This window comes from Saccoglossus kowalevskii, chromosome 8 (assembly GCF_978046115.1).
Source record: "Saccoglossus kowalevskii chromosome 8, keSacKowa6.1, whole genome shotgun sequence".
Lineage (NCBI taxonomy): Eukaryota > Metazoa > Hemichordata > Enteropneusta > Harrimaniidae > Saccoglossus > Saccoglossus kowalevskii.
This window is the reverse complement of record NC_140648.1, coordinates 28,053,734-28,072,385: the sequence shown is the minus strand read 5'-3', so window position 1 is coordinate 28,072,385 and position 18,652 is coordinate 28,053,734. Positions and strand designations below refer to the sequence as shown.

Below are 18,652 nucleotides of genomic sequence, written 5' to 3'. Positions count from 1 at the left end.
CTGATTACGTGCAGTGATCCATGGTTAAATCGCCTGTCAGACTCCCAGAAACTTCATCCCCAATTTAATTAAAGACCAAATCGGCCCAGCCGTAGAAAACACTTTGGCGTTATTCTTATCTATGTATATTACATCATGTTAATGTCATACCATTAAGAACGCAAACATATAAAGCTTATCAAACCATGTCGCCAATTCCATTTTGTCAACCACCGATTTACAACTTGTATGCGCTGATGGCTGTTCAGAATATGGTAAAATCATGGTATTATATATGAAACATTAATTTAAAAGGCAACATCGAGAGATTAAAGGACGTTGCTGCTAAAACAGAAACACCATATATCGCTATTACTATCATCATCAATGATAACCCTGTATAACGTATGCACGCACTTCACTCGTAGCAAATATCGTAAAAAAATGTAGTGGTGAGCGATCATAATTTCTACGATCAAATTCGGGTGATTGAATTGAGCATATGGATTTAATTTAATATTATTTCTAAATATTAACTTGAAATTTCAAGTTTAAACTGATCATTAATTTAAACTGTATGTTAACAATACATTCTGTTCACCGGGATGGATATAGGAGTTGGTCGGGGACTCGGAGGGTGCACCACTGTAATGACGTCATTGCTATATCGCATCATGGTATCAGCACATATATGAGTAACATTGGTTAACGATGACGACGTACATCAAAGCTCCCCAATTCGCAACAGCCGTGGTGGTACAAATTTGCTAAATCATGGTCTCTTGATGTTTACAGCGCATAAACCACCCGTGTTTCGCGCTCGTTGTTTGAAAGTTGTGCCGGTCAAGTGACTACGATTTAACTCGTACATAACCATATATACCACGGTTAGCAACCCCGCACAGCTAGCCTTACTTTACTGCCAGTCAATATATCCACGGTGTAGCAGACTTTTTATGCATGCATGGAATCATACATTGACAGATATGTTTGAGTCACATTGGAAGACTGAGCCGGGAATTGTTTCACAATATCGATCCCCTAGCAGTGATCGATATCGTACCTCGGTTGCCAGAGTCGTCGCACTTTGTATAACTGAGTCACGTTGAAAACAAGAAAAAAAAGAACGATTAGGACACATGAATGATCCCACGATAAGACAGCGGTATGAGCACGTAAACTAGTACATTGCGTTAAATTACGCGTATAACAAATTACCATAACGATTCTCACAACTGTAAAGAAAGACTGGAAATTAAAGTTTTAGTAATGTCGGAATGGTCAACGCTCATTCCAAGACTATCTAGTTTCCGAACAGGTAATGTCGTCCGAGAAGACCCTCGAATATCTCCGATACTACAATTTCGTTTTCTAAATAGTCCACACAATTTAAAGGCTAATATAACGCATGTGCGCTCAGATTGCTTAGATATCCACACACAGTAAGTTTAAATCGATTTTAAAATTGATCCAAATACTGTGGACTATATAAACACTTAAAGCGCGGTGGTCGTCGCGCAGTGCGTGTTCGAATTTCATGTAAATAAACAGTGTATTTTACACGCGTTGTATACGTCGCTATGAGTCCCATATCGAACAGGGCGCGGCACGACTGCAGCCCTTTAAAAACACAGGTTTACATTGCATCAAAATATTTTAACCAGAATGAAGTTGATATAATAGTTACTTGTATAACAACGGAGGAAGTTGTCACGTTTTGTGTTTGTGTTCTTTGTAGTTAGCATGATTGGTTCTTAGGGATTGGTCAGTTACTCCAGCCTAGGGAGGTCGGCAGATTCCATTTTGCCAGCTGTAAATCTCAGTTGACCCACCCCCTATCAAATAAAAATAAAGTGGGCGACCCCTCCCCCAACATTATATTTTAAAACATGCTGACCCCCCTCCCCGAAAAACAAAGAAACATTAACAGTTTTGGCTCTGACATGATTACAAAATGTATTATATGTGCATTGAAAATATCATGGTTTGCCGTAATTTTTAGTGTTTGCATTTAATAGACCTTAGGGGGGGGGGAGCATAAAGCCAAAACTTGAAAACGACTACAGAAAAGGCTGCAGGAATGAGGGAAATCTATGCTGCTAAAGATAGTGAATAAAAACAAAGCTGTGGAGTACTCACTTGATAAACGCCCTTATAAGATAGGAAAAGAGGATTTGAATCTAGGCGGTTCGAAAACTAATTTGGATTTAATATATCTTTCATATCTTATAGACCAGGAATGCTTTACACCCGAAGCACAGTCTGTGCTTATGGAAACAAAGGAAACTTTGATTTGTGCTTAAATTTGTGTTGGATTTTGGTATTTTACAGAGCAAAATATGCATATTTAAAAGTTAAAAAAAAACAGAAAAATTATTTATTTATTTTTTCATCATTTATTTATTTATATACATGTATCAGCATTTTCACAAATTTAACTTTTTTGATTTGCTGAACAAAAACTGTCACTGCTCTTTGTACTAATTGCTATGTTTTTCCGTCTCCAGCTATAATTGGCTAAATACAGTAAATATCTTATATACAATGGTGACTTCAGACTTTAAATAAAATAATCTGATATCACATGGACTTGGAATGTGTTTAAAACTTAACTGTATAATTGCATGGGGCTCTGCCGCATTGCATAATCTGTTAGTTATTTGGCAGCTTCAACCCCAAAATATTTAGCCTATAACATTTTTTGCATCAACAAATTTATAGGCAATATGGGTAATAGTTATTATTAAGGACACATTTGTACGATTAACTTTTTATCTTCTTTTCTGAAATAACATTTTAAAAAATATATGCATATGCGTGTGTGAATTGTGGAAAACATGGTGACCCCCTATTCATGATATCAAAAAACAGGGTGACCCCCCTATTCGCAAAATCAAAAACAGGGTAACCCCTTACTGATCCACCGAACCCCCCCAGGCCAAAGTAATTGACCAATCCCTTATACTGATTTAACGATTATAGCGCAGGCGGCAGTCCAGACGTGATGAAAGCAAATGGCGTTAACCCTAGACTTGCTTGCAGTCTGTTGCAGTGCAATTTCGAGTGAAAGCGAAAGTCATGTGTTCGCGATCACATGACTTTGCGTTCACCCCTCGTTTACGCAATTTACATTTATTTTTCAAGAATTTTTCATCGGAATCGCAACAGCTTGCAAGCAAATCTACGTTAACCCGTAAACGCCGGATATTCGTACACATTGATTTTCATCTTCAAATGAACACACACCCCACACACCCGACAGAATGCTGTGGGGTTGGAGCCGCCTCTCACTTCACCATGTCAGGTTGCAGATTCACTAGCCTTTTCTACCGTATGACTACAGAAGGAAGGGTTCAGCCACGTGGAAATATCCCTTGCATACGAATACGAAGAACAAAGTTCACTTTCCCGGAGTATTTGAAACCAAAATCGTCATTTAACTGTAAGGCCGTCCCTAATTGGTTCCAGGAACGAAGATTGAAGTTTGTTAGCGACTGGCTTGTGTTTGGTATATTTTTATTGAATTGTAGGAATCTGCAGACGCGTTTCTCAACTTGCTTCTTTATTTAGATACAAGCCGTATTCAACTTGAAGATGGCGCCCCCATGTAGTATATATTGTTAAATTGATCACATTTATTTAGTATCATCTGTTCGACAAATTTAAAACTGCAACAATAGATGGCGCACCAACGACTTGGATGAAATTGTCGTGTTCAATTGATATCACCGAAGAGGGCGCAAGACGCGGACGGGACTGCACTTCAACGAGAACTTCATATAATAATGTGTACAATTTTAGAGTTGCGGAACTTGAGTAGACTTAGTAGGGCAGTCAGTTGTGTTCTCGTGTGATTAAAATGTGTAACCATTCAACTACACTGTTAAGGGAGATGGAGTCAAACTTAAATTTCACACGACTCAGCATGTTACTGCGCACATATGCAATGAACTATGGGAAATAACTAAAAATAAATCGTGAAAGTCATATAGACTTTCTATGAAATGTCCACTGCTACAAACTTTCGCAATTTTCACTGAAATTGGCGAAAATGTGTCGATCGTGAATTTAAAGCGCTTCACAGTATTACCACACTAGAAACGCACTAAATAAATTTTCATTTTTTAAATAGTTCAACAAAATTAGGATTTATATCAATAATACATGAAAATGACTTTGTATCTTACGACAACAGCCTGAGGCTACATTTTAATATGAAGAAATAATTCCACCATAAAAACCTTTTCCGTCACATTTTTGACTCTTGTTTCTCGAGAAACCTGACTGGTGACCCATTTTTTCCCATTTTCAGTACCCTAATGGCATTAACCCACACACAATGAAGAAGTATGACGAAAGTGACACATATACTATTCAATTGGGTCAAAAATGAACACATGAGAAGGTGTGTACCAAAATGATGTACAAGGACAGCTGAAGCGACAATGCGGGCGTATTTAAATAGATAAATTAGAATAGCTGGTAATTCATTGATCTTGAAGTAATCGTTAGTTGCCATGGAATTCTGTTACAATGACTGTAGTTAAAATTGTATTTTTCTGCACGAGAAGAGGACGAATATGCGCACGGAGTAGGGACGCGGGCCGTGAGTGTGACCCCGGTGATTCAGTCGATTACCACGGACCTATTCATATTGTGATACCCAAAATTTTTAACTACACGAAACAACTGTATTTATATTCTGTTTTATCGCAATAAAAGAAGAAGAATTGTTTCAGTTGATTTCACATGTTTTTTTCTGTTCATGTTTCCAAACAAATCGGAAATAAAAAAAAAGAAGTTACGATTAAATCAATATTTGGTCATGCATTAATTACATCACTATGACGACAGCTAATATAAGGTATTGTGCCGTCAATTGAGGAAGCTAACACGGCCTTACCTAATACGGTTATCTGTCGTGCGTCAACCATCGTCACCTGCAGGATTAGAGATTAGAGAGAGGTCTGTCTGTGATCTGCTTATCATAATAATCGCAACCTTTAAACTAGCTCAGAGTCTGTTGTTTATCAGCCAATCGAAATCATGTATTTCACGTCGCCATATATGGGTAATTCTCCTCCAGGTTCGATAACTCGAATTCGCCTTGGTTGATGCTATTTTCGTTAGAGGGGTGGCCGAGCTCATTGAAAGATGAGAGGTGTGATATTACGTCCACTATACGCTTTCCAATTAATTATAATGCTGATTTGTGATATGAACATAAACGTTGTAACGTGTCGATCACATTATTTCGGGTAAATTCACGTGGAAACGTAAGTTAGTGTTAACAAAAATCACCCACAGAATTAATGGACAAGTTTACTATTAATGTGAGTACACGAGCCAGGCTCTTCCTCCATCACCCAGGTCTGTTGGCGGCTGGTGGATCGTTAGATATACATTTTATCCTACAGGTATGTAATATTTTCAACTTTTAAACAAACTGTGCCATTTTTTGGTCTATTTTCACGATGGAAAGAAAATTAGAAAATTCCACTGGCAGTTCTCAACACATCGACTGTGCGTTATTTCTTGAATTGAATTCTGACGGGACGTATGAAATATACAACCGGAGCGCGCGACGCAGCACCTCGTTTGCTCGTTTTCTACTACACTACTACCACTACCCAATTATATACAGACATGCAAACTCAAATATACAGGAACATTTCCTAGAATAACTGAAAATTTGAGCACGCAATTGAAGATAGATGATATGAAAAGTTTACACGACATCCGCAGACACCAATTTTAACTGTTATTACATTCATATTCACGCCATCAGTAGAACATACAGTGTGTGTCTACGTCCAATACAACAACGATTTATAAATCCGAGTGTTGAGTTTATGTGATGTCTACTTCCTCGTTTTCGTCGGACAGCCCCCATAAATTTATTGACAATAGGTATTTGTCAGTCTCATCAGTGTTTACGTAACTTCGTTTGTGCGAATTACAGCATTAATTTTATTTCGGAGATGACATTGCATATATGCTGTTGACGAACAAAAAGCCCGAATAAAGTTCAGTTTAGTGAAGCACACCAAATTTGCACTATAGAGATACCACGCCTTTACTCGACCTCATTTATCGATGTGTTTGTAACGTACGTGCTTAAAAAAAGACCGCAGTTAACGACTGTTACAAAGGTGAGCCTCATTGAACAAGAACGGGGTCACATGGGACATATTACAGACTAGTATATCAGCCGATCATCTATGTACATCGGTCTCTTGTAGTTGTTGTATTTCACAGGTGTGATCATCAAATGATACAATGCAGTAGCAGACATGACAATAAAATATTATAATAATTGTCGATCAGATAGTACATTGCTCCGGACACAACACATAAAGACCGGTCACTGGTAGCATAGTGGTTGTCGCTCCCGACTCATGATCGGTTGACCCAAGTTCAAATCCTACCTTAGGCTGAACATCAAAGGGTCAACCCCTGCCCTGGGTGAGTGTGCCACAGACTCAATGAGAAGGCCAATTCCACTGGCCGATTATTGATTTATTATTCAGTAAAGGATTATGGGTAGAGCATGACATCATATAATCTGTTGTCAGAAATTGAGAAAATGATTTCATCTATAACTTCGAAAGTTGAACTTCAAATTGGCTGAAAGTTTAGAACATGGTAGCATACATGTACCGGTGCATGATCTTGAGAATCAAGATGGCTGACAACATAATACTGATGAAAAGTTGAATATCGGGAGAATGAAAAGTGATATAAAACAACCCTAAATTGCATTCTCCTACTTTGTGGAGCTTTTGCATCCTCCTACTTTGTGGAGCTTTTTCATTATGTTGTTTGGCTTGATGTTTCCTTCAAGTTTTTCTTTTGGATAATATTGCCTAAAAGGCAATTACATGAACACAATGTTTCATTGGTGTGGCCTAAGACTTTCGAGAAAGACTGGCTGTGGCTAAACCCAGACGCAATACCATATTTCTATCAAGGGTAAATCTTTTCCACGGGGTTCTCCACACTGTCAGGGGGGAATCTCGTCTCGTCTCTCTATCGCGTCCCCTTGAGGTACGGGATCGGGAAAGTCACTTTAACTTTACAGTCAAATAAGGCACACACAACGAAATACGTTTCAACTCTCGTCTTAGTCGATCTTTTGGAGCACTCTATAAGACACAGCGCCCTGGGGAAAAATCCCCAAGACTCTCACAAGGCTGAACCAAGACTCGCCCAAGACTGGACTGCCTCAAGGCTCGCCCCTGGATTGGACTCGACTCTCCAGGACTGCTCTCTCTCTCTACTGCGTCTGTCGTGGAGTATTCGCCAAGACCAACTCAAACTCTCTTTATTCATTTTCAAAACTCTAACCAATTACAAAACAGTAAAAAGACTCTAGGGCGTAACCTTCAATCATAAAGCCAATCACACTAAGTACTGAATACGTCATATCTTTTGATTAATCGTTCACTACATTAATAACTATGGATGTAAACTGTCAGAATGAGTAGTCTAAAAAGCGGTGGTTATCTGGTAATTAGTTCCAAATCACTGAGCCAAGTTCCGTCCAAAACTTCAAATAGACCTTAACGATGACAGACATAACACAGCAATTCGCTCGTAATCAACTAATTAAGTCGGTTAACAGATACGCAAAAACAAATTCATGACATTTCTTTCCAAAATAATTACGAGAGTAAATATAATTAACTATAGTTAATTAAACCAATGTTTCATAATGATTAATAGGATATTATTATTATTTTATTTATAGAACAAATTCACTAGTTAAAGTTTACAATGTGCGACGAAGAAATCGCCGGTTTAGTTATTGACAATGGTTCCGGCATGTGTAAAGCTGGATTTGCTGGCGATGACGCACCGCGTGCCGTCTTCCCATCCATCGTTGGAAGACCGCGTCATCAGGTAAGGTCATATTTGCATTCCGTATACGTGCCAAGCATGTGACGAAGACATTTTAACAATAACTATGTAATACCGGGGTGGGTTTTTTTATTTAATTTAACCCAAATATAAGCCAGTCATAGGTTTATGATCGAGATTTTAACGAAAACCAGCCCGTTTTTGAAAAGGTGGACCACCTAATACATTTGGAGTAAAGTCAGCTGTGTAAACTTTTCTAATATAACTAATATAGTGTAGTTGAATCGGCTTCATTTTTATAACTTTCAATAACGCTGTGATGATGCTGTTTATGTTGATAAATTACTAATTACTAATTTCGTTTTTGGCTAATTTGTGTAAAATATTCCTGATTTTCAAATGTTTATAGTCTATGAGGAGTTCAATTGGCATCTGTAGCTATTTGCTTTATGTGGAACACGTTGGGGTGCTTTACTAGTATGTACTTTCGATATACAGCTCACAAAGCACTTACATTTAATGGGCATAATGCAAAAACCGGGAGACGAGATGCCAACACATTGCGAGTACAACACTGGCAATGTTCTTCGAGGACGGCGGTACCACAGACTGAATTCTTCTTGAGTGATCGCTGTTTAATTTCTTTGTAAATTCCCGCAGGGTATAATGGTAGGCATGGGCCAGAAAGACAGCTACGTCGGCGATGAGGCGCAGAGCAAAAGAGGTATCTTAACACTAAAATATCCAATCGAACACGGTATTGTAACAAACTGGGACGATATGGAAAAGATTTGGCACCATACTTTCTACAATGAGTTGCGTGTAGCCCCCGAAGAACACCCAATTCTCTTGACGGAAGCGCCATTGAATCCTAAAGTTAACAGAGAAAAAATGACACAGGTACTAAAACGTTAATTCAAGATATTGTTGTATACGGTATTAATTACGTGAAATAATGATAATGTAATGCCCAACGCATGCGCAGTTGCACATTGTAATACATGATAGAGTGAATACTACGTGTTCGCATGTTCTGCGCGATCCAAACAACATGCAACACCAACGAAACCCAAACTTATTCAAATCGCCTTTATTAAAGTATATTTATTTCGTCCGTTTTGTAGATAATGTTTGAAACGTTCAACAACCCGGCAATGTACGTAGCAATCCAGGCAGTTCTCTCATTGTACGCGTCTGGGCGCACCACCGGTATAGTGATGGACAGTGGTGATGGCGTTACTCACACGGTACCGATCTACGAGGGATACGCGTTGCCTCATGCCATATCGAGGTTAGACTTGGCTGGACGTGATCTCACCGACTACCTTATGAAACTCGCTACTGAAAGAGGGTACACATTCACGACAACAGGTGGGATTGAGTTCAATAAAACTGGTTTTGTGAGATCTTGTCTCGCATGAAGATACTAATATTTTCTTCAAATAATATTCAAAGTGTAACACAGTCTGTCTAATTTCACAGCTGAGAGAGAAATTGTTCGAGACATCAAGGAAAAACTTTGCTACGTTGCTCTAGATTTTGAGCAGGAAATGGCCACTGCAGCTGCTAGCTCCTCATTGGAGAAAAGTTATGAACTTCCAGACGGCCAGGTCATCACTATTGGCAACGAAAGATTCCGTGGCCCAGAAGTACTCTTCCAACCATCTTACATAGGTCAGTGTTAAACTTTATAACATGCGTTTCCCGTTTTAATGCTCGTCGGACAAAAACAGCATTTCCAATCCACAAAGCGGAAGAGTCGTCATGCGCAGATGACGGCCCTCCTCTAACAGAGTATACAAATGATTTACTTGACGATTGTTTTATGTTGATCATTTGCGTTTTGCTGTAGGCATGGAATCTGCGGGCATCCACGAAACAACATTCAACAGCGTCATGAAGTGTGACATAGACATACGTAAAGACCTCTACGCCAACATAGTGCTGTCAGGTGGTAGCAGCATGTTCCCGGGAATCGCCGACAGAATGCAGAAGGAAGTGACGTCTCTAGCACCCAGCACCATGAAAATCAAAATTATCGCTCCGCCTGAGAGAAAATACTCCGTGTGGATCGGTGGCTCCATCTTGGCTTCTCTTTCAACCTTTCAACAGATGTGGATCAGTAAACAGGAGTACGATGAGTCCGGTCCTGGCATCGTGCACAGGAAATGCTTTTAGTTGAATCCAAACTGTAATTTAACTTCAAAGAAGTTGTTTTCTCACATGACCCTGCGTTTCGATATACACACGTATTTCACAACCGCAGTGAATCATCGCCGGGTCACCGTGACTACAGACTTTAACCCCGCTAGCTAGTATATTAACTGATTTATTATGATATATAAATGAATGCAGTATTTTATGTAATTTTTTATACTATATATTAATAACGAATCAATATATATTTTAACAATACACGTTTGCCTTTAATATTTATTTAATATAGTTCCTTCGTAATAATTAATATGACGCAGATTATTTCATGATTTATGCGTTTTCTCATTTCACTTACTTTTCCTATCAAGTTTCCATTTTCAGTTCTGAAACTTTTCTGAGTGAAAATATGGACCAAGCTAAACACAAAACAATAAAGCATAACGCCAAATGCGTAATTTACGCCTATAAAGTATCCCTATTCGACATTGGAATCGCCATTATATCTCACCGTCATACACAAGTTTAGTACATCCATGTCCTTGCGTCGTTGCGGTGGGGTGGGGGTGGTTGTGGCATATCATTTTTTACTTGTAGGCCATAACATAACATAAGAACGCTTTCCATAATATCGTTGAAAGACAGCTGTGTTTCTGTATGTACTCGTTTGTAATTTAGAATGTAGCGAATGTCCAGATGGGTAACTACAGATTTAAACAATGACATGGATGCCGTGCGGCGACCCTCACGTACGATTTACGTCCCAGAATCGGTTCGTCGCCAGAGGGCGCTACTCATACGAACGGCGTATTGAATCATGTCCACGAGTTCCACTCTCGAGTTTATAATTGCATTTCTTGATTAAGGCTGCCTTGTTTTTAATGTTGCAATTATTAATCGAATATTACCATATCCTTCTTGGTAACGTTAAACAGTTCTTGAAATCCGAGCGTGGGTAAATCATCTCTCAATCCGGGTATGACCCGGCCGTAATATCTGGGTATTGTGCTCTCTATATCCGGAACTTGTGTATGGTAAAATACGTTTATAATTCTGTATCTCTCCGTTCTAGTATTGTGGCGGTGTATTGCGCACATTTGACCAGGTCTAAAAACTGCAGGTCTTGCGTTTGTGTAGTAGTAACATAAGTGAAGAAACAAAAGAGACTATAATGCGTATATCACTTAATGTGCCATTTATTCGTACAGTAGACTGACATGATACTACGAAAGAACAATCACGATACACACTAAGATATTCAGAAAGACATTCTTTATGAAGGGTTTATCGGATTCATGCCTCTTAAAATTGGATGGAAACGCTGTGATTGGTTTGTAATGTTGACAGGTTACTCTTGACATTCCATTTCAACTTAATCCGATATAATGTGAGCCTCATTGTGACGATCTCTCAAATGGCCTACTTAAGTTTACAATAATAATACAAGCGTTAAAGGGTGAAATCAGACATGTAATCAATTTCTATTCTAAATGAGAATAAAGTGCGGAATTGATTCAATCATGGAAGGTACTAACGTTAGTACCTTCCATGATTCAATCAAAGACGAACAGATACAGTAAATCATTATCGATAATTAATTACGAATAAAAAAAAAAACTACATTTATGAATAAAAAACAACAGATATGAATCAATTAGAAAACACAATTACTGAAGAATTACAATTAGAATAAGAATTACTGTGCGGAAAATGTATCTGTATTGGAGTGTGAACAAGACCAGCTTTATGTGACGTTTGCGCAACGAAAAATAGGTCTCAATATGCGCTTGAATTTTTCAAAATTGTCGGCATAATGTTTTTGTTCAAACCTCTTATCTCGGCCATTCAAGCCCCCGGTTTTTATATTTCCTTTTACTTGAGATTTATTTTATTCACAGATTGGATACGTTTAAGCCGCCCGGCGCTGAGAAATCGCAACTTTTCTGAGAATCTTCGGTATTAATCATGACTCAACTTCTTCTATCAAAATAAAAACACAGTCCCGGTGTATCGTATATCAGGCAGAATCAAGACCATCTTATCATGATCGTTATGTTATAATTACTAAACACTTACTACAATTGTTAAAAATGGAGCATGATGCCTAGACTTTACTCAGTAATTGTGGTGACCCACCTTTGATCCACCAAACAGCAATTGGGAAGTTGCAATAGCGAAATGTATTCCTGACCTACGTACAATTTACCTAGTAACCTGGCCCCTGTTCGGGTATAAGACTGTACCACCCACACACATCCACTATGGCCATAATGATATACGATCGTTGTGCTCTCCTTTGTCAGATATCCGTCAATGAATTAACCGAAACTAAATTACTCCGCTGTACACACACAGCGGTTATGACAATTTGTGTATAAAATGCGGTGATGCATTTTTTCTTCTTTTTTATGAAATATCAAGAAAGTCAATCTGCGCATGAGTGAACAAGATATTGTGCCACTCGAACGGCAGGCATATTCCCTTACATTTTTTTCATTTTCAAAATAAAATTGGAACTGACGCGCGCATTGATCTTAAACAGCTCTATTTTTTAGCCTAATACATGGACATCATATGTGCGTAGGAAGTCAATCCCGATATTACAAAATAGTTGTGTCGTTGCCATGAATTAATTCTAAATTCACATTGGGTAACAGTGTTTCTCTCTAGCATAATTATCAGACAGAGACAACAGCGTGTAACTTCTAGAATTGAGAACACAGCCGATTGGAAATTAGTGTTAAAATATGTTTGATTTACATAAAATATATCTGATTATATATGTTTATTTATATAAAAAGCATGTAATGACATTGTCAGGGTGGATAACGATATCATAGTAGTATATCTCAGCTTTACGATAAAGTGGTTGCCATCTCAACGATCTCTACTATTCAAAGTTTTGAAAAATATGAATATCATGTGGTACAGAATTATGAATAGGGTCTGCGTATTAATTTTATAATGTTACTGTCTAGTATAATATAAACATTTATTTACTTTCTGTTATTTACGTCCCTGGGTGTACTAACTATCAACCTACTTGCACGCCCTCACTTTATCCACCCGTGGCATTGACATCAGTTTGTTGATGTGTCGTTATTTGAAATTTCGAAAAAAAATATTCAGTTTCGGATATCCGATTTATTTCTATAGTTATACGTTTCAAGTAACCGATAACGAATATCCGACAACGGAAATGTTCCGACCTACTGTAATCATAACCATGATCTGTTGTTCACATTTTCAGTTCTGCGTACATGACACCATCGTTGACGTTTCCTTTATTTAAAGCACGTACTGGGGATGAATCTGAGAATTCGAGATCGGCATATGACAGGCCTTCTACGTTACGCATCATCGCTCGATTCATGTCAATTGTAGCACCCTCAGTAGGATGCGACTCTGTGGATTTTATAACAGCGTATCCGGGACTATCTATATCATCCCCAGCCTGAGAATCGCAAGTTTTATTCCTAATTTTAGCGTGTTGCATGTTTTCATAGACAACTACAGTGTCTTTCCCATCTTGCCGAGACGTTGGTTCTGTCTGCGCCTCATTGCACGTAAGTCCTGATTTTACCGGTTTTGTTCCACGAATAGGGAGTGGTTTCTTGGCAGTCTTCGTTTTACCGTGTGTTTGCTTCGGATAATTATGACTTTCGCTGTCATCTGGTTTCTCAGAATTGTTTCCGGTTTTCGGTACTTTTTTAACCTGGGCGTATAAATGTTGTACACTGACGTCATTTTCAGGTTTGTTTTCTCTTCTCCCAAGAGTCATCGCTAACTCGACATTTACAGAGAGATTTGTCTCGTCGTCTTTAAATACAACATCGGATTGACTCGTTAACACTCGCGAATTCTCGCGGTTTGTCGGATCTACTATTGACATCTCCGAATATTCATTTCCATTATCAAATGTCTCATTTTCTCGGACTGGACCACGGTTTTTTCTGTCACGGTGAGATTTAACCAAAAATATGACAATAACTGCTAAAATACCCAACACGATAGCGCCACCAGCGCCAGCAACTGCAGCTACACCAATTAAAGTTGCATCATCACCAATCACGTTTACATATGTTGTGCCCTCTACGTCACGTGTAGTGGTTGACGAGACGTGGTTTATATATGTACTAGTCAGTGTGGTTGGAACGGGGAGTGATATTGTAACATCTATGACTGCACTGCCTGTAGTGACACTGTTGTTGACGACACACGTGATAATATGCACACCGTTGTCATGGAAACTTACGTCACTTAAAGTTAATTGTGTAGAGTCGTTCTTTAGTGTAAATCTATCACCGGAGGCATCAGTATTATCATATTTCCACGAATACGTGAACACGTCAGTATCTCCCAAAGCACTGCACATGAACCAGGTAGAGTTTCCTGTGACTACTTCGTTACTTTCAGTCTGTAGTGTTACATAGGGTTTTGTATAGATACGTGTATGTGGACCGATTTGACAAGAGTATGCATTATCCCAGCTCGGGTGACTTGAAACACAGGAAAATATCATACTTTCCTCACCTTGTCGCGGTATCCATGTATGTGTAATTGTTAATAATCCTTCAACGATACTTGGATTTGACGAATTCAGTATAACCCATGCACTGTCTACTATTATATTCCACGTAAGTGTAATCATTGGTACACCAGTGACGTCATTGTGTGTGCATGTCAAAATTACCTCTTCATTCTCCACTATGATGTTATGACTTTGTTGGCATTGAGGAGATCCAATGTTACTAGACGGTGTCACGTAGAAACTAAGAACTGCCATATCGGACGATATAAGTACATTGTCATTGATATCACGTACCACACACTGGTAATTTCCACTGTCAAACGCAGCTGTCTGTGCCGATATTTGAGTTATCTCAAGGCTAAATTCATAGTTACTGTTGCCGAAATAACGATATATAGAATACCGTTGGTCTATGTTGTCAGCGTTTCTCATATCTCTGTTGTCGCTGATAGTAATTCCATTCTTCACCCATGACACTGTGTTGTCTTCTAGGTCATATACATAACATCGGATATCATGGATGAAATCGTACGAGCTGCCACTTCGAAATGTGTACTCGTAATCGCGTGGGCGCCAGTACCAAGATGAGCTGAAATAAGGAGTTGAAAACGATTCTTGAAAACTTAGAAATGTTACCAGCAACATCCAGATGATTCTTGTCAAAACCATTTCGTCGCTGATCTCGGTTGCATTGACGCGTTTCGATCATCAGAGAAAGTTTTTAACTTACTTCCTTCATCCGGGCACCTACAACTTTAGTCAGTGAGTGTATTGTTATTTAAATGAGCCAGCAAGCCCTGGCTGCGTCACTGTTACTGATATACTATAAAATACTTTATTTTCACTTGGAATAAATTTTCGCTGAAAGAATGATTCAGTGAAAATAAAATCCAGTGAATATACCTTTGTTCCTATATTCTACATACAACTCGTCAACAATTAGTGAAACTAAATTCTAGCTAAAATAAAGTATTTTACAGTAAACCATTCTCGGAGGCAGAACGGAAATGACGTATCCAGAACGTGAATGTGTATTCAGTGTCACTGACTCCAGTCGTCGACAATGTACAAAACTTTCCTCAGTGTTCATGACAAATCGCTGACGTTTGAACATTCATTTCTGACACTAAATCTCACTCTCTCGTATCTGATTCATTCATGGATTCCTAAATGAGTCATTCAAATTCCCTGAATAGAAACTTCGATTATCCGAACGCGTTGGGGAACATGCATTTTGTTTGGATTTTGTGGGCGGGGCACATTTTCAAATGATTATTCAATCATATAATCATGCAAAATAATTAATAAATAAACAAGGCAGTGTTGCCATTAAAATATTTTATTTACTGTACAGGGAGGAGAAGTGAATTTATTCAAAAAAAATGTTTTAGAACGTACGAAAGCTGTGGGTCATCACTGTCTTGTGTAAAATCGAAAGTTCACTAGGAGGTCACAACTGATACGCGTAAAAGTTAACGTAAACAACTAATGCTGCCTTCACGCATGAAGCCAAGAACAGCCACTGGTGGCGCTCTATACAACCGAAACCTACTAGTATTTCGGCAGGCCAACGCTCACACCGGCGAACAATTTAAAATACGCAGAAACTTAGGATAGGAAGCGTGTGCCGTCTTCAAATATTCACAATAGACAGAGTGGGGGGGGGGGGTCAAGACCGAATAAACGTGATTCCGACCTTCCATAATAAATACTTTCTATAACAAGTATCCTGTAGAATGCTGTGTGGGTAATATTTTTATATTGATTTTTGTTGCATTTGCAGCAAATAGTTATACCAAACAATGAGAAATCTATAAGATTGGATATATCTCTCAGCCGGCTGGCTTCACATGCATAGTTCAAGACTGCCTAACCGGTGCTTACACCAGGTTTTACCTAGACGGTCTGTGGTTACAGCTTCATGTTCCGAGTAATCGCAAGAAATTGACATTACAATATAAATAAAAGACTGGCACTCCCATGCAATTAATAGCAAATGAAATTCTAGAGATTTAAACATAGATTTTGAATTCACTGATGTAGGCATTGAATAATTTTAAGTTGGCATATTTAATCAGTGCTGAACTAGAGTCTAAAATTATAATTAAGTTTGTTGTCATATAATTTGTTTATTTCAATTTCTCCTGAAGTCAAATAGAATGCACTGGTGAAAGGATGTTTTGGGGGTGTAGTTTACATTGTGTACGGAGTGGTAGGCTTAGGTTTCATATAATTTGTTCGTTTCCAACTCTCATGACGTCACATAGAATTTCACCTAATTTATTTTCGATGAAAAGTTTTCATTATTTTAACGGGAAAATGTTTACATTGAAAATCGGTATTACCACACCCCATATGCAAATGAGCTCTGGGAGCAAACAAAGTAGTCCTTTCAAGAGTATACCGTTTTTCGAAACATAGCAGAAATAAACAATGTTTAGAAGTACGATACTTTACCCTTGGGTACATGAATATACTTGCCGAGTGAAATGAAATTTGAACAACAGTAATGGAACTTCAAGGCAGTCACATATTTTGACTAAAACTAATTTGCATATCACCAATGCAATAATGTTTTTGATATTTTCACGGTCAATATGCAAATGAACATGGTATTGACGATCCGCGCCACTAAGATTGCCCTTAAAATCACTTTTGTGAGATTTCCAGTGTTTTCACATATAAATTCTTCTGTGTTTTTTTTGCCTTGGCCGATTTCGCTCAAACTTAGCAGGTAGGTCACACCTTCAACCTAGTTATTAGGAAAAATCTGAAAAAAAAATCGCCCACCGTTGCCATAGCAACAGCCAAAAAAACTGATTTTTGGATAGCTTCGCGCTAAATGTATCTCCTGCTACAAATTTAGGATACAACACCTCAGACATAGCTCATTCTACTCAGCTTGAGTGTGGGCACAAAGTTACTATTTGTAAAATCTGAAAACAAATTCCGACCACCATTTCCATGGCAACAGCCTAAAACTGATTTTTTGAATAACTTCACGCCAAATGTATTTCTATGTTAAAAAAGCACGGACGCAGCTCATTCTACTCAGCTTGAGTGTTGGCAACAATTTATTGTTTTTTATGTCTATTTTCATTACCGAGAAAATTGACCCCAACGTTGGGGTAACCTTTCACCAGCCACGGCTTTTAACTCCTCTGGGATTTTTTTTTTTGGCTTGGCTAATTTTGTTCATACTTGACAGGCAGGTCGTACCGTCACTAATTGGAAAAACACTCCTGGCCCACAGCTACCATTGCAAGAGTCAAAATCTGTTTTATGAATACTTTCGTTCCAAATTTATTACCTCCTATCAGTCTTGTAATGTTCAAATGATCATGCCTTTTATTTTGGCTACGTTGCACACTTGTAAAAGATCACCGGCGCCGACATTGTTACACTGTATCAAAGTAATCTCAACGCAACTTTGAATGAAATGTAAATGCTGTCTCCAATCTACAAAATACTATCGCAAAACGGTTGGAAATAAAAAAATTTAACGGCAGAATACGTGCTAGCAATACAATAAAGTGCGAACTTCATATACAGTGCCCGGTTTTAGTTATAAACCGACGTTAGCTTCACATTCATGTCCTACATTGGGAACAGCCGATAACATATTGCGAGTTTTTTGAGCGGAGCGGATCGCCAACCAGCCTACCGGCTTGTTTTCATTGGCAGCCGAACTATTTTTATTTTGTAAACAAATTTTCGTCTGCTAATTTTATCCAAATCAACTCGTTCAGCAACATTTTTGGCATATTAGGTGTACATCACATGGAATACTACGATTGAGAGAACTTGATGTATGTTGACTGAGTTTTATAAACCCCGAAGGGCTCTTGGAAGATCCACCCGCAGCCTGAGTAAAATTAGCGACTACCATTGAGGCGCGACCATCAACATCAAAGTATCAGGAGGTTTCTGCTGGCAACGTTGCGACGTTACTCAATTCCGAATAAAGATTACCAACGCTAAATGAGCAACATTTTAACCGGTAATCAAGATTCATTTAATCCACGACTATCAAGCAATCGCAAGCGAAGTTGTAGCGTGCAGCTCAGCGACGACCGCTATCGATGCAAGTCATCCCGTCAGTGGAGTACCGCAGTAGCACGGCATGTT

The 18,652-nt window shown here is 38.6% G+C and overlaps 2 protein-coding genes across 2 annotated transcripts; one reads left to right on the top strand and one right to left on the bottom strand.

Moving 5' to 3' along the window:
* The first annotated feature begins 5,340 nt into the window (after nt 1–5,340).
* Nucleotides 5,341–10,254, top strand: LOC100378690 (actin-2-like). Its single transcript, XM_002740316.3, has 6 exons — nt 5,341–5,396; nt 7,730–7,881; nt 8,500–8,739; nt 8,964–9,210; nt 9,322–9,513; nt 9,692–10,254. The coding sequence occupies exons 2-6, from the start codon at nt 7,756–7,758 to the stop codon at nt 10,015–10,017; spliced, it is 1,131 nt and encodes a 376-aa protein (XP_002740362.2). The 5' UTR covers nt 5,341–5,396; nt 7,730–7,755; the 3' UTR covers nt 10,018–10,254.
* Nucleotides 10,255–11,165: 911 nt separating this feature from the next.
* Nucleotides 11,166–15,266, bottom strand: LOC146739508 (uncharacterized). The gene has a single exon (XM_085502440.1). The coding sequence runs from the start codon at nt 15,191–15,193 to the stop codon at nt 13,232–13,234; it is 1,962 nt and encodes a 653-aa protein (XP_085358566.1). The 5' UTR covers nt 15,194–15,266; the 3' UTR covers nt 11,166–13,231.
* Nucleotides 15,267–18,652: the final 3,386 nt, after the last annotated feature.